We start from the raw sequence: 23,117 nt of genomic DNA, 5'->3' as shown, positions 1-23,117 counted from the left end.
CTTTCTGGTGGGCAGGTCCACGTCTGGTGGTGTGTTTTGGGGTGTCTGTAGACTTATTATGATTTTGGGCAGCCTCTCTGCTAATGGGTGCGGTTGTGTTCCTGTCTTGCTAGTTGTTTGGCATAGGATGTCCAGCACTGTAGCTTGCTGGTCGTTGAGTGAAGCTGGGTGCTGGCGTTGAGATGGAGATCTCTGGGAGATTTTCGCCGTTTCATCTTATGTGCAGCTGGGAGGCCTCTTGTGGACCAGTGTCCTGAAGTTGGCTCTCCCACCTCAGAGGCACAGCACTGACTCCTGGCTGCAGCACCAAGAGCCTTTCATCCACATGGCTCCTTAATTTGGGATGATTCGTTGTCTATTCATGTATTCCGCAGATTCAGGGTACATCAAGTTGATTGTGGAGCTTTTATCTGCTGCCTCTGAGGCTGCTGGGAGAGATTTCCCTTTCTCTTCTTTGTTCTCACAGCTCCCAGGGGCTCAGCTTTGGATTTGGCCCCGCCTGTGCGTGTAGGTTGCCGGAGGGCGTCTGTTCTTTGCTCAGACAGAACGGGGTTAAAGGAGCCGCTGATTCGGAGGCTCTGGCTCACTCAGGCCGTGGGGTAGGGAGGGTCACGGAGTGTGGGGCGTGCCTGCTGCGGCAGAGGCCAGCGTGACATTGCTAGCCTGAGGCGCGCCGTGCGTTCTCCCGGGGGAGTTGTCCCTGGATCCCGGGACCCTGGCAGTGGCGGGCTGCACAGGCTCCCCGGAAGGGGGTGTGGATAGTGACCTGTGTTCGCACACAGGCTTCTTGGTGGCGGCAGCAAAGGCCTTAGCGTCTCATGTCTGTCTCTGGGCTCTGCACTTTTATCCGTGGCTCGCGCCCGTCTCTGGAGCTCTCTTAAGCAGCGTTCTTAATCCCCTCTCCTCGTGCACCAGGAAACAAAGAGGGAAGAAAAAGTCTCTTGCCTCTTCGGCAGGTCCAGACTTTTCCCCGGACTCCCTCCCGGCTAGCCGCGGTGCACTAACGCCCTGCAGGCTGTGTTCCTGCGGCCAACCTCAGTCCTCTCCCGGCGCTCCGACAGAAGCCGGAGCCTCAGCTCCCAGCCCCGCCCGTCCCGTCAGGTGAGCAGACAAGCCTCTCGGCTGGTGAGTGCCGGTCGGCCCCGATCCTCTGCGCTGGAATCTGTCCGCTTTGCCCTCCGTACCCCTGTTGCTGTGCTCTCCTCCACGGCTCCGAAGCTCCCCCACTCCGCCACCCGCAGTCTCCGTCCGCGAAGGGGCTTCCTAGTGTGTGGACACTTTTCCTCCTTCACAGCTCCCTCCCGCTGGTGCAGGACCCGTCCCTATCCTTTTGTCTGTGTTTATTTTTTTTCTTTTGCCCTAACCAGGTACGTGGGGGGTTCCTTGCCTTTTGGGAGGTCTGAGGTCTTCTGCCAGCGTTCAGTAGGTGCTCCGTAGGAGTTGTTCCACGCGTAGATGTATTTCTGGTGTATCTCAGAGATATATTTCAAATAACCTGCACATCATTATCATTTACCCAAGATCATCAAAAAGAGAAATTGAAATTATCTGTAAATGTGCTACGATAGCATTACCTACCATGAAACGAGGGCAAGCCTTTTTGAAGCATATTCTTTGCAAGTTTTATTTTTGACAACTTGCATTACTAGCAGAATAGTTTCTTTCTTCCCAAATAAAAACTCTTTAAGGAACTGTGGAGGACAAGAAAATTTAACAAGTTACCTCAACTTAGAATTAAAAGCTAGGCAGCTGAAAAAAAGGAAGTTATAAAATTATCAATGATCTGATTCACATTTTAAAGTTTGTTTTGTATTGACAGAATATCTTGTTTACTTTTTGCTGCTGTTGGTTTCAAGCTTCCAAGTTGACAAACGTAGTAATTTTTCCTTCACCACAAATAATGATATTTGGTTATTAATAAAGTTATGTTCCCATGTGTGGCAAAGTAAGCCTATTTTTAGGTACTAGGGGTGGGTGTTGGAGGACTAACATCTGTTGTTTTTGCTTCGCATCCCTGTGCTCTCTCTCCTGATATAACACCCCCTTCCTTGGAGGAACTGCCTCTCCACTACTCCGTGAGGTTCTTGGTTCTACTGCCAACAGTGGTACCCTTCCTTGGCCATGGTGATTGGCCCAGGGAGGGTCCCATGACTATGCCGAGCCAATCAGAGGCTTCCTTGGGGACCATGTTGCTCTTCTTTCCTCTGGGGTCATTAGGCTAGTTGAATATATGCTGAAAATGTTGGCATCCATGGCCTCCACCCATCGTTTTCTCCACTCCATGGAAGAAACCTGATCACAGTAGGAGAGTTGGAGATGGAGAGAGAGAGAGAACCACAGACTGCGGTTGCTGTGGCCAAATATCTTTTGAAGATCCAAGTTCCCATCCTGCTTGACAATACCCTGTGCACCCTTCTTGCCAGCATAAGGCAAAAGTTATCTGAACCCTGTACCTAACTGTAAACAATAATAGTAATAGCAATAACAGTGAATACTTACTAAGCTTGTATGATGTTTAAAGCTATGCTAAGCCCTTTACTCCCAGTGTCACATTTTGTTTTTACAACCACTCCAGAATTTGTATAGCCTAATAGAAATACTACCCCCAGTTTATAGTTGAGGAAACAGAGACAGAGAAGTTCAGAAATGTGTCCAAGGTCACAAAGCTAGTAAGAGGTAGAGCTGACATTCGAAGTTAGGAAGTTGCACCCCAGAGTCTCAGTCAGGTTTCCAGGATTCCAATATGAGAGATGCAGACATAGGAATTCATGCCTCCTCCTTGAAGCCCTCCTGCATTACACAGGCTACATTAAATTCCCCATTGTCTCAGCTTTATTTACCCTTCTGGCCACTTCACCAAGCAGGTAACATAAGAGGCAACACAAAGTGTGGTTAAGAGTCTGGGTTCAAATTCTAGCTTGACCTCTGCTAGCAATGTGACCTCAGCCTCAGTTTCCTTGTTTGTAAAATGGGGATAAAAAATAGTACCTAGCTCTTGATGTTGTTGCATGTATTAACATGTTAATATATGTAAGGCATTTAGAGCAGAATCTGTCGCTTACTGTATAGTGTTAGTTGTTATCAACCTGATGTTTTCCAAGTGTTTTCGGTGTCCATGTTGCCTCTCCGGGTAGAGTTTAAGGTCTGTGAATCCTGGGTCCTTTGTCCCCCTTGCAACCTCTAAAGAGGCTGATGACTACATCACACAGTGTGTGAGGAAGAGCACATAGTAGGCATTTATGGGTTAAATGCTTGTGGGTGAAGCCTGCTATGTTTTGACTCGGTGACCCCTCTCACAAGCTTTATTAAAGATGTATAAGGCAAAAGTACCCATTTGGAATTTTGCTTTTTATGCCCTAAATTCATATTATCTGTGACAGTGGAAATCTGCAATTAAATGTTTCTGCCTTATAAAATCAGAACTGTAGACATGAATATCAGTCACACTTTCTGGGAAATTTCCCAGTCCTGGGTCAGCATCTGGAACCCTGACCTTCTTCCCAGGAACCATCTAACAGGTGGTGGCTTGGGGAGGAGTGGGGAAGGGAGGGGACCGGAGAGGAAATATGAGCTCTGAGAAAACAGTCATCTCTTTCAAAATATCACTAGCAGAATGAGGTGCGTCACATCCAGCTGACATTTCCATTTTATTGAAGGATGCAAACAAATGATTGGGTAAGGGCTTCAGCATTTATTGAATCAGTGTTAATAGCCCTTGGGGCTTTACTTAGTGAAATCACAAAGATCATCAGGCTTATGCTACTAGAGTCATCTTTGAGATGAACAACTTCGTCATTTTGTCAGCTGGAGACATCCATTAGAAGATAATTTACCTCTGCAAATTATGTGCATGAGCTCATAGCGCCAATTTCAAATTTGAAAAGAAAGAGCAAAGCATTGGAGGTGGGTTCAGAGCCTTTATCTGCCACCTGTACCTGTGTGACAATCCAGAGTCTTCTCTGTAAAACAGACATAAGTCACATCTACTTTGCTGGATTGTGGTGAGAATTTGAGATAATATATGGAAAGTACCTAAATCGTGCCTTGAAAACACTGGATGCTCAAAAAGTAACTTCCGTGAAAGATATGATACCAAAAGGCAATAGACAAAACAGCTGGGTTGAATGTTATCAGATTTGCATTCAACAATTATTTCCTAATCAAGCAGATTTGGGCCAGGCTACATCCAATTTAAGGATTCAGATACATACTTAAGAAATGGAGTTTACGCCTCAAAACATACATAACATGTGAATGGATGTTCAACAGGTTTCATTACTAGTAATTATTTTCTGCCCATTTCTATTTTAAATGGTACCTTCTAAATATAGGGCTTTTGAACATAAGAGAAAGGCTTAAAATAGGAATAAAATATGTAACAGTACCTTCTTACCACGTCCATGGCAGACACTGTTAATCAATTACAGTTCTTTTTTATTTCTTGTTGTTGAACCTGGATGTGGCTTCACTATCCTTCTCAACACATTGCTCCAGATAGCCTTTACTAATTGATCACATTTGATATTGGAGATAAATTCTATCTGTCATCCTGGCTTAAATTTGGATAATTGTAGAAATAATAGAAGCCTATGGGATAAATAATTTAGCCAGGTGGGCCCTATGTGCCCCTCAGATCAATTCACAAGCAGCTTATAAGTTTCGACTAAAGTGGACAGAAACCAAAACTCCATCCTCCTTTATGACTCTGCAATTTTGCTGCTTATAGTGTTGTTTTTATATGGAGCTACTGGTACGGGTTTGAATCAACACAACCTATTTCCTTTGAGAACTTTCTGTATGTAATACATGGAGTTATTACCAATATGACAGTGCAGAAAGCCCAGAGGCCGTCTGCGGAGGGATCTGGGTCTTGAGTGCATGCTGGTCCCTTTCTGTCATTCACAGGAGGAGGAAGGATGGAACATGTACATGAGGGCCTACTGCACATTTGAGGCCCTCATTGGAATTATTGCCTGCAGTGAGGCACACGAGGCTGTCCTCCAAGCCAGAACGGCTGGTGTGCAGGCTTGAGGTAGACTCCGGTGATGACTTATAAGCCAAAATATTTCTCACTACCCAAAATTTAAATGTTTGGGCTAGAGAAAAATTTAGGTTCAGCAGATCATACCATTCCCTGGGCAGCGCTTTGAACATTCGTGATTAGTGCTCTGGCTCTATTGGAGATAGGAACCAGGGCCAGTAGGGAAGCTGGCAGGTCAAGATGCCCATGGATTTGCAAACTGTGCTCTAGAAGTCCAAGGGATTCCAGGAGGACCCCAGAAGCAGCTATGGGAGTGAGTAGGAGGCTAAGGGGTAGGGCCTTGAAACTATGTCCAGACCCTGGACATATTTCTCACCATCTCCAATGCTACCGCCCTGATCTGGGCCACCTCATTTCTGCCCTGAATCAGTCTCTTTGCTTTCATCCTCATTGCCATCTAGCTTATTTTCAATGCAACAGCTACAGTGAGCCTGTTAAAACAGAGGTCACATTAGGCAATTCCTCAGCTCAAAACCCTGCTGTGGTTCCCCATTTCACTCAGCGTAAAAGCCAGATTCCTGGCCAGACTCTTCAAGGCCTTGCACAGTCTAGTCCCCTTTATGTCTCCAATCTCTTCTCCTGCTCCTCTGCTCATCACTCACTGCCCTCCTGCCACCCTGGCATCTTTGTTGCTGCTCCACTGTGCAGGTGTGCTTCCATGCAGGGCCTTTGCTCAGGCCGCTCTCTCTCCTGGATGCTCTTCTCCCAGACACCTGCTTGGTGGTTTCCTCGCTCCCTTCTCAAATCTTTGTTCAAACCTCACTTTCTCTATGAGAACTTCCCTGACTACCTCCTCTATTGCAGTTTTCCCCATATCAGCTGGGCACTCTGGATTCCCCTTCCTCTGGTATACTTTTCTGTTTCCTGTTATATTTATCACCTTCTAACATACCATACATATTTACTATATGTTGATTTACTCTGTTTATTGTCTAAACAATTTACTCCCCTTGTTAAAAAGTAAGTTTCATAAGGGCAGGGATATTTATCTGTTTTGCTCACTGATGTTTTCCAGGCAGCTAGAACACTGCCTGACACATAATAGGATTTCAAAAAATATCTGTTGAATTAGTGTCTGCATGAATGAATGGGTTTCTGGGTCCATCACTTCTTCATCAACCAGAGCAACTTCATCTTTAAAATTAGCATTGATGTTAGGTTTCTGCATAAGATTGTATTTGAAGAAAAGATTCAGCAGCTAAAAAGTCCATTTAGAGACCACTGCTCTGGTCCAATGCTCCATTTACGTATATTAGGGGGCCTCGGCCCAGAGGACTCACACATCCAGCTGGAGCAGAACCAGAAGAGGAATCATCTCCCCTGATTTATGATCTCAGCCTTCTTCAGTCTCTTTCACCCTCATCATGCCCACCTAAAGCCTTCCCTACTTCTTCCTTAAATTTTTACCCCTGCTTTGAAAGAAGAATGATTTCACAGTTATTACAATCAAGAGTTTCACTGCTAAGAAGTAGTAACAGGAGCTGCTCTCTGAAAAGCTTTCGCCTCCCCCCACCTTCTTTTTTAAGCTCTGGTTACCACAAGTGACAGGTTTACAAGTATGTGATAGCTGGGTTTTCTGCTTCCAGCTCAGGCACCTCAGGTGTGGTTAGGTTTATTGATGCTGTTAGTACTAGCAATTAGCTTATATATATTTTTTTCTTCTGGCAATGCCCGGTTCCCAGAAATTTCGCAAGCACTTCTCACATATGCAAAGGTTAATGAAGTAATAAACATCACCATCTGTTCTGTATTTTCCTCCCCAGGATTTTTTTGGTTGCTTTTTTTTTTTGTCCCCTTCTCTTCTCCTTTATGGTATCTTATGGGAAAAACAGTTGGCTAATCAGCCAGACAGACACTTTCCAGGCTTTGTCCTGTGTCCAACTTTAAAGAAAAAGAAAAAAAAATCCACAAAGGAATTGTTAATGCTTATCTCAGTGAGATTTTGACGTTTTGGAGTGAATAATTTGACCCAGAGGGACAACATTATGCTGCTGGTGGCACAGCATTATAATGGTAGTAGGGTTGGCCTAAGCTACCTCAGCCTCTGTATTATCACCTTCATCTGAGACAGGGCTTCCCTGACCCCAATCTATCACATCACTCTGTTGCGTCATTTCATGTTACTTCCCGTACCTTGTTTAGCTATTTTTAAAAACTCATTCACTGTTCGTTCTCAATCCCATGGGAGCTGGGATCTCTCTTCTTTGCTCCTTTCTGTATTCCAGTGCCTGGAAGAAGGGTTGGCATGAGTTACATTCATGTAACCAATCTTTTAGAAGCTTGTACCTCTTATTCATCTCTGGGTCATCTCAACATCCCTTTTTGCAGACACAATCCTTCCCACCCCGTGGAAGCAATCCTCTGTATTTTCTTACCTTTGTTTGAAATATCCAAAGCGGCTTTGTTTTGACTGGACCTCGTTAACAAGTGATGAGACCACCACTCAGTATCTGAAATAAAGAACAAAGCTGAGGGCTTCCCTGGTGGCACAGTGGTTAAGAATCTGCCTGCCAATGCAGGAGACAGGTTCGAGCCCTGGTCCGGGAAGATCCCACATGCCGTGGAGCAACTAAGCCCGTGCGCCACAACTACTGAGCCTGCGCTCTAGAGCCTGTGAGCCACAAGAAGAGAAGCCGCCGCAATGAGAAGCCTGCGTGCCTCAACGAAGAGTGGCCCCCCACTCGCCACAACTAGAGAAAGCCCACATGCAGCAACAAAGATCCAACACTGCTATAAATAAATAAACAAACAAACCAAAGCTGAGATTATTGCTTACTATAGTAAGGGAGGGATACGCTGGTCAGGCATATTCATTTTGAGCTGAGAAGTCTGCTAATATCTTTTAGGGGTTTGGGGAAGCACGGAGCTCAGGAATTGGAGGAATTTTAGAGCCAAAACTGATGACGTTCTCCGCAGCAGCTTGGTTACTCAGCTGAGACTGTTGTTGATTGGCTGTCGCTCAGAGGTAGGCTTACTGAGGTGAGTCCATCTCTCATTGGCTGGCTTCCAGAAGTGAAGGTTGTCACTGATTGGTTGGCTTGCAGAAGCATGTTCAGTGAGGCATGTTGCTTCCAAAAAAGAAGTTTTTGCGACTTCTCATTACCGTAGTTACATACCAGTCTTTTCCTAAGTTAAGGGGGACTTTTTTTTTTAATGCTCAACCCTAATCCGTACACCTCCCTTAGTCTAGTTCTAAACTGTGGGTAAGGTAGGTTTGTTTCCCACTATACCCCTTATTAACTTTGTGACATTTCTTGAAAAGTCACTTAACTTTACTAAATGTCAGACTCCTCATTTGTAAGATATGGCTAATGATACCTACCTCTAGGATTATTGTGAAGATTAAATGTTACAATGGTTGTGAAAACTCTGTAAATTATCAAACATCCTGAAAATATGAAACACACTTGAAATCTTTTCAAAATTTGATAATATAGCCAAGGTGATGTGTAAATTCTAAAGTGCTATAATCATAAATATATGATCTTTTTTAGTATTTATGTTAGTATTATCTTTCCCTGTTCAAGACCCAATTCAAGTGTTCTTTCCTCCAAGAAAATATCCATAACTACCCAAGTCTGAATTGATAAACTGATCTTTGTAGTCTCTGAATTTTGACGTTTATCATCTATGCCACACAAATTAGCCCTCATAATTATTCCACCTCGATTTATTCAATTTATTTAATTTCTGGTTGCTGGTCTTACTTCTGCAAACAGATTTTAAGTTACTTAGGGCAAGAATATTATCTTCATTAACATCAAAGAATATCAGAGTTGGAGAGCTCATGAGCCCAGGGTCAATAAGTAGTAGCACATGTATCCGTACTTCATTATGAACCTATACAGACATAGCTAATCAGTGAACCTATACAGACATAGCTAATCAATCACAGAGCTCTCTCCCTCTAAGCCCAGATGTTGTCTTAGCATTCTTTTCACTATAGCACTCCAGGCCACCACTATAAGTTCAGTGGAGCTTACACCTGAGATAAAATCTACTTGCTATTCTGAATCTACTCCAAGCCTCTCATTTTCCAAATGAGGAAATTAGGGCCCAAAGAGGGAGTGACTTACTCATGGTGTGCAGAGCCAGAACTAGAACCAGTGTCTCCTATTTCTTGTCATCTTCTTTCTTCAGCATCACTAAGCATGCTGTGTTGTTAATATCCCCAAGGGTGCCCGACACAGTTGCTGGGTTCATACTGGGTGCTCAACAAACACTATGACCATCTTTCTTAGGGCTGAGTTTACTCAGGTATTTGGAAAGCAGAGTATTTCACAATGCTATTGACATTGTAATTTAATATCATTGGGTCTGCCTGGGGTGGCAGCTTAATTCATGACTGTGAATTATCTGACATTTCAGTTCAAATTTGTAGTTTTCAAACTCTTTTCCTTCTGTAATGAGATCCACAGAGGATATCCCAAACCTATTAAAGTATATGCCCCTCTCACCACTTGCCATAGTCTATACCAGTCATACACATGGAAAGAGTCTGTAGTTGTACAAAACCTTCCTGGTTAAATATGGCAGGTTAGATATTAAAAAAAATACATCAATCACATTCATAATGAAAATTAGATTTAAAAAGCATAAGTCTAAAAACATATTTGCATGAAATCAGTTTACTCTCCTCCAAGTTATTTAAGATGGATGCATCTGAGCAAATTGTTCTTCTCGGTTCTTTCTCCAGGCACTTAGAAGGGCTCTTAACAAAACAGTAATTAAAGAGAGTAGGGTTTTTAAAATCCCAACAGAAATAACATTTTTGTGCTTTGGAGGCTCTTGCTGCAAACTAGACCCTGATACAGGAAAAAGGAGACTGGAGAGGAAGGGGACCCTTGCTCAGAAGCAGCCCAGGCCAGCAAATCCTTTGAGAAAGAGTCTTTAATATCAATAATTAATATGTAACAATAGTGTTACTTACCATAGCAACCAAGCCATACTCATTCCTTTTCACTTGCTATTTTATCTCTGGAAACACTGTGCCTTCTACAAACATGTTCAGTTCTGTAGTTACAAACCTATTAAATTTCGGGTTTTTTCTCTCCCTTCCTCACAGTACTTCTCTTCCCCATTTCACTTTGTAAAAGAAAATATTAACAAACTGGAAAAGGCAGTTTATTAAGGTGTATTAGGAGACATAACCTTGTTCATAGCCTTTGATCCTGAAATCACATCACTTAGAATTTATTCAAGAAAAAAAATCAAAAGAAGAAAAAAAATTGGGAAGTGTGAAAAGTGTTCAACAATAGGGACATAGTGATATTTATTATTATATATCTACTTCAAGGGCTATGATACCAAAGGCCAATGGCAACATGAACAACTCAAATTATAATCATAAATAAAAAATAGAAAAAAATGCTATGTGTGTATACATTATTCTTGAAGCTGTATAAGTACTGGTATACTTATGAACAAAGACTGGAAAGTAGTGAATAAAGACAAAAATAATTTACATCAGAGTGGCAGGGGAATGTTTGTGTTTTGATGGTGATCATTTTTTAAAATGTTCTTTAATAATACAAAAAATTGAGAGTTCACCAGTGTAGTTAGTATTATGGAAGATGAAGGAAGAAGGGGCTCTAATTTGGGAGTCAGGATATGTCACTAACTGGCAATATGACCCTGCAAAATCCTTTCACTGTTTGATCTCACTTTTGTCATCTATAAAATGAAGACGCTGGGGCTTCCCTGGTGGCGCAGTGGTTGGGGGTCCGCCTGCCGATGCAGGGGACACAGGTTCATGACCCGGTCCGGAAAGATCCCATATGCCGCGTGAGCGGCTGGGCCCGTGAGCCATGGCCGCTGAGCCTGCGCATCCGGAGCCTGTGCTCCGCAACGGGAGAGGCCACAGCAGCGAGAGCCCCGCGTACCGGAAAAAAAAAAAAAAAAGAAAATGAAGACACTGAGCAACTTTTTTCTTAGTTGATCTAAATTCTATTATCTTCATGGACTTACCTTCTTCTTTATTTAAATTGAAATTTGAAAGGTTTTACTACTATGTATAAAATAGATAACTAATAAGGACCTACTGTATAGCACAGGGACTCTACTCAATACTCTGTAATGACCTATATGGGAAAAGAATCTTACAAAAAAGTGGATATATGTATATGTATAACTGATTCACTTCGCTGTACAGCTGAAAGTAACATAACATTGTAAATCAACTATACTCCAATAAAATTTTTTTTTAATTTAAAAATAAAGTGTTTTAAAATGTTTAAGGATGGTAGATACATATCAAATTTTAGGGCCTTGGTCCAAAAAAGAAACTTTCAAGCCTCACTCAAACTTAGAGAACTGGGTTACCTAAAATAAAAAGTAATATATCTGTCTTGGCTCAAAACCAGTCATTTTTTCTTAAGCAAAAAGCTGTGACTTATCCATTTTTCAGAAAAGCTCATACTTAGAACCTATTGCTGAATACATAGTTAATCATGCAGTAAAATACCTTTAAAAGATGGAGAAATAGTGTTGTCCAAGGGCGATGTGATATTATGAGTGAATAAATCATGACTGCTAACATAGGATGAGCTGTTCTCTTCTAATTGTTGCAAGGCACAGTGATACCTATACTTTACTTTTATGTGCCAGGAAGTCGGCAAGTCAAAGTTCTCCACAGGTGGGACAGGATCACCAAAGATGATCCCAGGGGCTGCTGGGGATCTAAGAAGCAGTGTTTCCACAACACAGTTTATTAATTCTTATCTTGATCCAAAACTTAGTTCCTTTTCTAAGGCTGCTCTTCTCCCTTTTCTCTTTAAACCTAAATCCAGCCCACCTTGAGCAAAGGTTGTGTGGTATCCCAGCCGTTCCAAATCCATGTCTTCCCCTTTACCAGCCATATGACCATGCGTCTTCTCTGAGCATCAAAATCTACTTTTAAACTCTTTCCTCACTCGGCAGTGGCACAAAGATGTCTAATACTGAATGTGTGTCTAGTATAATGTCTGGAACATCAACATTAAATAAATGGCAGAGCCTTTCTCATTTCCCGATACCCTTTTTAAAGAATCCTTGTCTGCTTGCTTTGACACTTTGTATTGTTCCTGAAATGACTCATATGTGTATAACTTATCTCCTAAATCCCTTAGATGTAGGGTCCCACCTATAGGATAAGCACCTATTGAACATGCTAAAAGCTTGGCGGGTAAGTCCAGAAACATCATCCATTATGAAGAAGCCAAAAATAGAACTAGGATTTATTGAGTGATTCTACATACCAGGCCCTGTGTGGAAGACACTGAATTCATTACCTCCTTTAATCCTTACACAAATCCCATGTGGTAGGTAATATTACTACCTCTTTACTTAGGAAGAAGTGACATTTAGAAAGGCTAATTGACATGACTGAGAGACACGGATAGAAAACAGCAGCTGAGATCTGGAACCTACATTCCTCTGATTTTGAATATAAACTACTCTTTGAAAAAATGAATTTGCTATCAGCAACCAACACTTGGAGAGTTGCTGCAGAATATCCAGGCCCAGATTTGAATGTGGAGTGGCACCTTGGAATAATGAGTGTCAGAAACCGGCTCTGCAGCAGTATTCTAGCTCTGATGTCACCAGATAGCTCCTATTTCTGCTCCCCAAGCTTCAGGGTGATACAGATAGGAAAGAAGAGATTGTCAATTCTTCGACAAAGGTGATTTCTATTAACCTACCTAGAAGAAAAGCAAGAGTGTCTCTAATCCCCATCTCGATTCAGACTTTTCTCTAGTGGTATAATTGTTATTTCCTTCAACTGACTCTCACAAAATTTGATCCTGATCTATGATAGATCTCTTTTATCCAAATTGATTTTAAATGACTAAATTAATCGCTTTGGGAAAGAAACTCAATGAAACTTGAAAACTATTGAATTGGCACTGAATATTTTTAAAATTCTGATGTTCTAGGATTTTTTTAATGAACCCAGATATTTTATAGATATCTTATACCGAGATAATAATGGTTACATTACTTTGAAATTCTGCCCTAAATGGGGATTTTGCCTAATTGTTATTGCTACTTTTTAATTATTAAAGTAAAACTGTCATCAATATTCTCGAGAGGACTGAGGTACGTGGTTGTAATAACACATAGGTAACAGAATTGAAACTTTGTAAAAGGTAAAAAAAGAAAAAAAAATAGAAACTTTGAGTATATGTTTCCTTCAAAAGGTCCTCCTATGTGCAAGTTTTGGCAAGGTGTAGGGCAAACAGAACTCTCACATGTTGGTGGTGGGAAAGTTAAATGATACGACCATTTTGTCAGTTTCTTAAAAAGTTATCACATGATGATTCACCCATCTACTCTAGGTATTTACCCAAGAGAAATGGAAGCATATGCTCACACAAAGTCTTGTACATGAATAGTCACAGCAGCTTTATTCAGAATAGTAAAAGACTGGAAACCATCTAAATCTCCATCTGTAGGAGAATGGATGCTGATTCTGGAAGTCTAGCTTCCTAAATGGGGTCAGATTTTCTTTTTTTTAAATGTATTTTATTGAAGCATAGTTGGTTTACAACGTTGTGTTAATTTCTGCTGTACAGTAAAGTGATTTAGTTATATATATATATATATATATAAATGAAGAAAGCAGATGGTTCCCTGGGGACCAGAGAGAGGACGTGAAGGGGACAGGAGAGAGGGATTACAAAGGAACATGAAGAAACTATTAGGAATCATGACTGTGTTCATTATCTTGATTGAGGTATTGGTTTCATGGGTGCATGTGTATGTCAAAATTCATGAAATTGTATACTCGAAATAAGTGCAATTTATTGTATGTCAGCTGTACATCAGTGAATTCGGTAAAGTAGCAGGATACAAAATTAATGCACAGAAATCTCTGGCATTGCTATACACTAAGGATGAAAAATCTGAAAGTGAAATTAAGAAAACACTCCCATTTACCATTGCAACAAAAAGAATAAAATATCTAGGAATAAACCTACCTAAGGAGACAAAAGACCTGTATGCAGAAAATTATAAGACACTAATGAAAGAAATTAAAGATGATACAAATAGATGGAGAGATATACCATGTTCTTGGATTGAAAGAATCAACATTGTGAAAATGACTCTACTACCCAAAGCAATCTACAGATTCAATGTACTTCAAATTTTTTTTTTTTTTTTTTTTGTGGTACGCGGGCCTCTCACTGTTGTGGCCTCTCCCATTGCGGAGCACAGGCTCTGGACGCGCAGGCTCAGCGGCCATGGCTCACGGGCCCTGGCTCACGGGCCCAGCCGCTCCGCGGCATGTGGGATCTTCCCGGACCGGGGCACAAACCTGTGTACCCTGCATCGGCAGGCGGACTCTCAACCACTGCGCCACCACCATGGAAGCCCCAAAAAAGTTTTTTTTAAAATAGCTTACATGAGGAAAGATGGTAAGGTGAAAAAAGCAGTGAGCATGGAGTTTTGAGAGGTCTGTAATTAAATTCATGATTTACTTGCATGATCTCAGGCAACTTATTTAATTCTTCTGAATAGAAGTGTCCTTCTCTGTAAAATTGACACTGTCTCTGTCAGTTAAGATTGTGTTCATATATATCTGAAAACTTAGCAATGGCTGAAAGAAGTAAAGGATGTATTTGTCTCATGGACATGAACTTTGGGTGTAGGCTGTCCAGCGCTGGCATGGAGGATCAGTGATGTTACTGGTGAACCAAGATCATTTTACTGTCCTTAGTGCTGGCTGCCATTCCTCAAGCAACTTGTGTATCCCAGCAGGGAGAGGGAGAAAGGGGAAGAGGCACCATCAAGTGACTTCTCCCCATCTTTCATTGGCCATAGATGAGTCGCATGGCTATCCTTAGCTGGAAAAGGGGCCTGGGGAAGGCAAGTATTTGTTCTCTAGCCTCTATAGCACAGAAAAGAAAGCAATAAGGGGTTGGATTGTGCGTTGAAGGAGCCAACCTACAGCATCTACCCCAGGTACAATAAGAGTAACTAGCCCACACTGTCGTTGAGAAGATTTAAGCATATACAGAATTAAAAATTTGCTTGAAAACTACAACATTGCAAACAAAACAAAACAAAACAAAAAACATGTTGCTATTTGCTTCCTAATGTCCTGAAGGCCTAATCTGACCAGAGTTTGTAATCCTCTCAAATTAATGCCAGAGCCATCATGGCACCATAATAAAATTCTTAGCTATGGGATGCACGGTAGTGAAAACTGGGTTTGTAAACCCCATGGGCTGTCTCAGGTCAATTCCATCTGTTGAACTAGTAAACTTGGAGGCAGAAAATCTTCTACATAGCAGGGCTGAACCCCACAGGAAGTATTTCTCACTAGTGATAACATACTAGCAGAATTCCTAGGGAAACCGTTGTCAGGTTCCCCTGGGAGGTCAGAAGTTCCCAGATCAGCACACTGGATTAAAATATGATAGCAGTATGTACATGACCATAGAAAAGAGGCTCAGTGTTGGGTCCTCATACAGGTCTTTCTTAACCATCCAATCTAAGGTGCCCCTTCACCCTAGTCACACTCTTTCCCATTAGCACATTTAATTTTCTGAAGCACTACTAAAATTATTTGTTTGTTGTCTATCTGCTCCCCTGCCTTTGAAAACTTAATTCCATATGAGCAAGGACCTTTTGTGTCTTATTTACAGCTATAAATCTAGAACCTTGAATATGATAGGTGTTCTAAATTAACCTTTTGGATACCTTTCTATCCACTTATATATTTTTATTGCTTTAATGTTATAGAGATCACATAGTACCCACGTTTTGCTCTTTCAAATATCTTTGACCAAAAGAGTATTTTTACCTAGGTCTTGGGGATGGATATGGGGAAAATGTTTAGAATTGTTGAGTGTGGGTAAAAGAAAATTAGATTCTAAAGAAACAATCTTCTAGGCAGATTTCAGTCATATTAACGCTAGTATTTTAGGTATAGAATGAATTATCTTTGTAAGACTAAGTGACAAAAATGATTTGATTTTAAATTTGTACTTAACACTGTTTAAACTGACATATTTCCCGTTGTTGTATAGGGTTTTTCTTTGAATATGTTCAGATATTTAAACCTCAAAGAGACAAGATTGGGCTGTGTCATTTGTGGAAAAGATATGGGTACCTAAAGCCCAATGGGAAACATGAGAACTCTTAAAGCAGTTTTCTGCAACCAACATGCTGTTTGCCACACACTCCCAGCTTCATTATTACTGGGAAAAGTTGTTTTTTTTTTTAAATCTAAAGTATTTTGGCACCTTCTTTGCTCAGATAGCTATATTTAGTTATTTTTAGAAGCAGTTTAGTTAGTTTAGAAGTATTTTTATATTTAGTTATATTTAGAAGTAGTTATTACTACTTCTTCCTGTAATCTGATATTAGCACACATCTTCAAGGTCCTTGGGTCCTGGCATTAGATTGGTTGAGATGGTCTAATAGGAAGAAGATAGATCCACTGACAAAACACATGAGGGATCCACTAGAGGGCAGCAAAATGCAAATCAAATTTAAATTTGCCCCCAGAAAGGCTGCTACTGTATTATCACAAAAATTTGTACTGCAAGTAAGATTTCTTAAATGCAAAAAATTCAGATTAGATCAGTGATGTAAAATAATTGATGCACAAGTATTTCTCCTTTCTTGGAAGTAGTGGTCCAAGAGCAAAATGAAAATAGAATTGGTTTCAGTCCCAGCTCTTTCACTAACTGCATGATACGGGGCAATCTACAGTTTGCCTCTCTGGTCCCCTTCTATGATATGTGGATTTGTACAAAATGATTCTTAGCATTCTTTTCAACTCTGAAGTTCCATGGTTTTATGATTAATGATTCTATTTAAGTCATTTAAAATCTTGTTGATTAGGCTATTGCATTAGTCAATCAACCATAACTTGACATTAGTGGAGATTCTGTTTGGAAATACCCACCGTTATTTCATGGAAAACTTAGGTCCCTGATATGCATTGATTTTCCTTCTTAGTAAAATGCCACTTCTGCCCCCAAACTTTAAGAGCTCTCATGTTTAAGAGCTTTAGGAGTTCTCATGTTTCCCATTACTTGTATATAATCTAGTGACAATAGTGGTTGCAGTGTTTTCTGCAATAAATTTTATGGTTTAAGCTATCAATACAATCTGTTTTTATTAAAACAAACAAACAAACAAAAAACCCCACAATGATCTTGTGCATACCCAGGTTGTTCTCACTCTCCATTTATTTTCCTTTTAAAGCACTACACATGTGAACTCAGTATTAGTTACTCTACCAAACTTCTAAAATCATTAAGAAGGTTATATGTATGTATGTGTGTGTGTGTGTATATATATATATATATATATATATATATATATATATGTATATTTTTAAAAATCGTTGGCTTGAAGACCAAGGAAACTGTGACTGAGCGTAGATAAAAGAGCATCTTAAAGATCTGAACTACTGTGATGTCATCATTCATTTGGTCAACCATTTTGAGCTTCTGGATGTGATTGATTTTGACAGTCAGTTAATTCAGTTACTCTTCGCATTTGTTCAATGAATGTCATTATAAATATCTACCACAATAACCCACTTTCAGTTTATGCTTGAGCTGTTATTAAAACTGAAACTCTTTTCTAAGTAGCATTTTTCACAAGCACCAATGCATAAAACTGTCAGCAGTTTAGTGAAAGCAGAAACCATTTCTGAACCCAGACTGATGAAGTAGTCATATTTAACAGTGCACCACATATTTAAATATTTTCAACCCTCATTTAGGACACATTTCCCTCCTATATGCCTAAGAAAGGAAGAAATATGCCTGGCTGGCAATGAATTTGAGGGATGAAGGAAAATCATCCTTTAAAACATAGTAAACCTATTATTACTATCAGAAGCCAGAGGAGGTAGAACAATGTTACAGGTACTCTTGACTCTGCCCTGGTACATTAGCTCATCTGGTGCCGATAAGGCTGGTACCCGTTTTTCTAGGACTCTGAAGTCTTTAGCTTCTGCCTCAGTCAGTCGTAGACCCAGCTTATCTCAATGCCTGAAGTCAGTAGCTTGAGATGATAAATCACTCATTTTAATCTATTTGCTTTTCTATTAGAGGGTGAGAAATGTTTAGAGACCTCAACCCCAGAGTCAGCAATTTCAGATATAAGTTGCAGTTTCACGACTCTAGTAAGATGAGCCTTTCCGACATTGCAGTGTTACTAATACAGAGTAAAGAGTAAAATACTGATCACCTAGGTGCAAATCCTGCATCTGCCTTTATTCTGTGCCTCCATATCCTCATCTGTTAAATGGGGATAGCTGTACCAATTTTGTGGGTTGTTTTAAGAAATAAGTTGATAATGGGCTTCCCTGGTGGTGCAGTGGTTGAGAGTCCGCTTGCCGATGCAGGGGACACGGGTTCGTGCCCCGGTCCGGGAAGATCCCACATGCCGTGGAGCGGCTGGGCCTGTGAGCCATGGCCACTGAGCCTGCGCATCCGGAGCCTGTGCTCCGCAATGGGAGAGGCCACAACAGTGAGAGGCCCGCGTACTGCAAAAAAAAAAAAAAGAAATAAGTTGACACTGGTAAAACTATTATAATAATTATTTAAGCTTATAAATATTAAAATGGTTTCACTTCTTCCTGTGCTCTTCCAACAAGATGTAGCGAAGAGTATCAGATTGGAGCTCCTACTCATAATTCACTGTTGACCTTGAACAAGTCACTTCCTCTCGGCCTCATTTTTCTTATTCAGGATCTAAAACAATGTTTCAAAAGTAATACATGTTCTAAGATTGTCTCAATGGATGTTGTGGAATGAACAAACTTCAAAATGAGGATATTGGAGCAAATAGATCACCAAGAAACCCTCTAATTTTAATACTTCATGTGATTCATTATCTCTCAAGAGTACCGTGGGGAACACCTGCAATGCCATTGGCTATCAATATTGGGAAACACCACTGCAAAACAGCATACCGTTTACTTAAAAAGAATATTGACAGTATGTACACAAAATATAACACCCTTTACAGTGGTAATTAATACAGTATTATCTCTGCCAACACTAGACTGAAACAAAGGCCAGAGTAGAATAATAAAAACACGTTTATTTTGTACAAATCGGCTGTGTCCGAGGGACAGAGCTGGGGCAGGGCGCGCCCTCACAGGAGCTGGACGGGGCCCAGCAGCAGCTCGCCCTGGCCCAGCAGGCGACCCCGCTCCAGCCCGCGGCCCCGGTTCTCGGCCTTGACGCGCACGGCCAGGCGGCGCACCTCGTCTTCCGAGAGCCCGTCCAAGCACAAGTCCTGCTCCAAGACCGCCCGGCGTCTCCGCCGGAACACGGCGCCCCGCAGCCGGCGCGTCTGGCCCGGCGGCTGCAGGACGAAGCTGACGTGGCAGCCGACGGGGACGCGGGGCTCGGCGGCCCCACCGGCCGGGCCCTCGGCGTGGAGCAGCCGGACGCGGAGGCGCCCGCTGTCCCGACTGTACTCGGCGCCCAGGCGCAGGGCGCCGCCGGCGCGGTCCAGAGTCACGGTGCCCTCGGCCTCCAGGCGCTCGGGCCGCGGGTCGGGGGGCGGCGGAGGGGACGTGGCGGGGGCCTGAGCCGGGGACAGGGAGCCGGCGCCGCGCTCGTCGTCGTCGTCGTCCCCGTCCCCGCTGGCGACGGAGCGGGCACTGGCCAGGCCGCTGCTCCTCTGCGCGCAGCGCAGCAGCCCCTCGGGAGCGCGCAGGAGGCGGCTGCCGCGGGGTCGGAGAGTGAGCGTGTCCAGGTGCGGGCGGGAGCCGCCGAGGGCCGCCGGGGGCACAGCAGGGACTCTTCCCGGGGGCACGAGGGGGGCGTCTCCGACGCCGCCTCCGAAGGTGCGCGCCCGGGGGCGGAGCACGGGCAGGAGCGGGGCGGCCCCCGGGCCACGGAGGAAGAGCGACTCCCTGCGGCGGGTGTGCGGGCTCTCGAGCAGCGCGCAGAAGCCATAGGCTGTACGTGCCCGGGGCAGGTGAGGCAGCGAGAGCGCAGCCTGCGATCGTGGGTCCCAGTCCGTGCGCCCCGCGCCGTCGCCTGTCCCTGCTTTTTCGCCCCTGTTGTCTTGGATTGCAGCCAGGGTCGGGCAGGGCGCGAGTCGCGGGGGGATGCAGAACTCGGGGATGCGGTCCGGGGTGAGCACGTTTGCGCACCGGGAGGGCCTGAGAGCAGTGGCTCGGCCGGCCTGATCCTGGAAAAGCCGGTTTCTGCCCCGCAGGAGGTGCTCGGGTCCCAAGCGGAGCCGCTCCAGGCACCACATCAGGCAGCAGGTGCCGGTTGCAGAGGAACCTCTGCTGGAGCTGGTCAGCCTGCAATGCACAAGCACACACGGATCGTCATAGTGAGCCCTGCTGGGCGCAGCAATGCCCGTCTCTTCTACTCATTGGGTGCTTCCTCCTGCCTCCCCCAGACCAGGCAAATTGCCCCTCACGCTGCTGTTGCAAATCTTTCAGTGTTTCCCTGACGGTAAAACAATCGTTCTTCTCTCTTCTGTAGTAGTGTACACTTTGGGTTTGTTGCCTTAATCTAGACCTGTCCTCGCTGGCCTCAGGAGGAGATTCTCAAAATGTTTGCCTCGTGCTGTCCTCGGTGCCAAGTGGCACTATGCTTGTGCAATAGTTTCCTGAATCCTTGGATTATTGCACTCAAATCCTCAGAGAGAATTAAAATAATTATTATCCTTTCCAGGATATTCGGCTTGCTCCCTGCTTAAAGTGCAAAGAGCCTCAAACGAGTCCCTGAGGGAGTTAAGCAAGGCTATAGGTCTCTCATAATGTACCTGGGGTCCAGCGTCATATAGGTCTCCGCACCGATCCGCCTGTGGCACCAACCTCTACAGGCATACAGCCTCTGGGAAGATCAAAGCTCGTGTGGCGGAGTTCTGTACAGCTTAAAGGCAGTCGGCTTGAGCCTTTATACCTGGGGCCTGGGACGCCCGCCAGTGGGCTGGCCGGATTGGCACTGATAGGTAACCTGACGACAGGCCTTCCAACTTTCCCTCTGCCACGTGGCTGGATCCGCTTTCTCTCCTGCTTCAGGTAGGGATGTTTCTGTTTACTCACGTGCAAAAAGTCTTTACTATACGGCAGAGTCATTGTGAGGATCGATGGACATAATGAGTGTGAATCACAGAAGCACTCTACACCCACCAATAAGAGGAGATAGAAGTCGAATCTGTCTTATTCTTACTTAATATCCTCCCCCAAATCCAGCCCTTAGTTTGCCCAGCTTTCGAAATTCCTTACCTACCTTCTGGTTTTCTGTTCTGATTTTAAATCGTTTTTGTTTGTTGATTACAAACCACTCTGGATACAGGGAACCTTATGGGCTGCTGTAAATATTCTGTATCTTGATCTGGGTGGGGTTACTGGGGTGTATCCATATGTAAAAAAAATGATCTAGCATACACTTAAGATTAGATATAAGATTGTGTCTTATACCTCAATTTAAAAAATAACAACCCACTTCTTAAACCTTGTGCGCTGATGTTTTAATTGGGAAAATATACTCCTGCATACAACTGGGCTGTTGGAACCATCCTTTGACGGCACGTTTGTAGGCTGTGCCCACCTGAGACATCCTTTTCCTCTCTTTTGAAAACTGACCTGTGTTCACTTTGTAAGAGACCTGCTTCCAACTAGCTTAGGTTGAAAGAGATCTGAGGCATTTTGTTCAGCGTTTGGGTGTACACTATTTCTGCCTAAGATACCGCCTTGCAAATTAATTGCTTATCCAAATGATGTTCAGTAAATTAAACTGAACTCATGCAAAGGTGATTTTAGGATGGAGCATGTGCATTTTGTTTCCAGGATATGTACGTACACAGCCACTGTACTTGATGATTTACATATAGTCTCTGGAATAGTCACATAAACCCTGCAAATTATGATTATTCCTAGTAAGGTATCCAAGTTCACATAATGATGCGAAATGGAAGAAAAATACATACTGATGGGCATAATAAGGTAAAATACTTAGCGCTGTGCTTGGAACATGGTAAGTGCTAAATACATATAAACTGTGATTATTATTATCATTAATAAAAATAGAAGGGAGGGACTTCTCTGGTGGTGCAGTGGTTAAAACTCTGCACTCCCAATGCAGGGGACACGGGTTCGTGCCCTGGTCCAAGAAGATCCCACATGCTGCGGAGCAACTAAGCCCGTGCACCACAACTACTGAGCCTGCGCTCTAGACCCCGCAAGCCACAACTACTGAGCCCACGTGCTTCAACTACTGAAGCCCGCGCACCTAGAGCCCGTGCTCCGCAACAAGAGAAGCCACCGCAATGAGACGCGCACCGCAACGAAGAGAAGCCCCCGCTCCACACAACTAAAGAAAGCCCACGTGCAGCAACGAAGACCCAACACAGCCTAAATAAATAAATAAATAAATAAAATAAATAGGAAAAAGAAAAGGAAAGAAAAGAAAATTAAGTCCGAAATCAGTGGTTTTGACTCTAGAATGGCCGCTCACTATGTGACCATGAGCAAGTTACTTAACCTTTCCAAGCCACAGTATCAAATGTAAAATTAGGAGGTGGGGACTTTGGGAGGTAATGAGATTAATGACCTTATAAAAGAGACCCAGGAGAGCTCCCTTGCCCCTTCTGATAATAATAGTATCTATCTATCTATAAAATAAGATAATGCAGGTGAAAACTTTAGCATAGAGCCTGATATACACAATGTCAGATAGTTATTGTTACTACAGAAGAGAGCAAATGTTCGTTAGTCCATTTATTCATTCAAAGCAATATTTACTGAATGCCTCCTGGGTTTCAGCCACTGTGCTAGGCAGGTAGGTCCAGGCTGTACAAGATCATATCAACTATGTACATCTGTCAGAGGAGAAATGAAATGATGAGGATGACATATTTGAACTCCATCTGGCTGAGGCAGAAATGAGAAGAGACTATTGCACACTATTTATATATTTAGTCTGGGGGCAGGGTTGATGTGTCCCTGGGTTTGCCATGCCCTTGACTAGCTACTTGTTTGTCTTTATATGAGCTCCACTCCTGGCCAAAATTCTTGGTCCAGTGCCAAATCTGTTGCAGAATGATTACCAAATTATATACTTGAGGGTCACGTGAATGTGTTTTGACTCAT

At 43.0% G+C, this 23,117-nt stretch overlaps 1 protein-coding gene across 1 annotated transcript; it reads right to left on the bottom strand.

Moving 5' to 3' along the window:
• Positions 1 to 19,063: 19,063 nt before the first annotated feature.
• Positions 19,064 to 20,350, bottom strand: C2CD4A (C2 calcium dependent domain containing 4A). Its single transcript, XM_027123752.1, has one exon. It carries the CDS (start codon positions 20,264 to 20,266, stop codon positions 19,148 to 19,150), a length of 1,119 nt encoding a protein of 372 aa, XP_026979553.1. The 5' UTR covers positions 20,267 to 20,350; the 3' UTR covers positions 19,064 to 19,147.
• Between the last annotated feature and the right edge of the window lie 2,767 nt (positions 20,351 to 23,117).

Source organism: Aethalodelphis obliquidens, unplaced genomic scaffold (genome assembly GCF_003676395.1).
Source record: "Aethalodelphis obliquidens isolate GAN/ISIS:26980383/991018 unplaced genomic scaffold, ASM367639v1 scaffold26, whole genome shotgun sequence".
Lineage (NCBI taxonomy): Eukaryota > Metazoa > Chordata > Mammalia > Artiodactyla > Delphinidae > Aethalodelphis > Aethalodelphis obliquidens.
The sequence above is the reverse complement of the archived record's forward strand: the minus strand, read 5'-3'. Positions and strand labels throughout refer to the sequence as shown.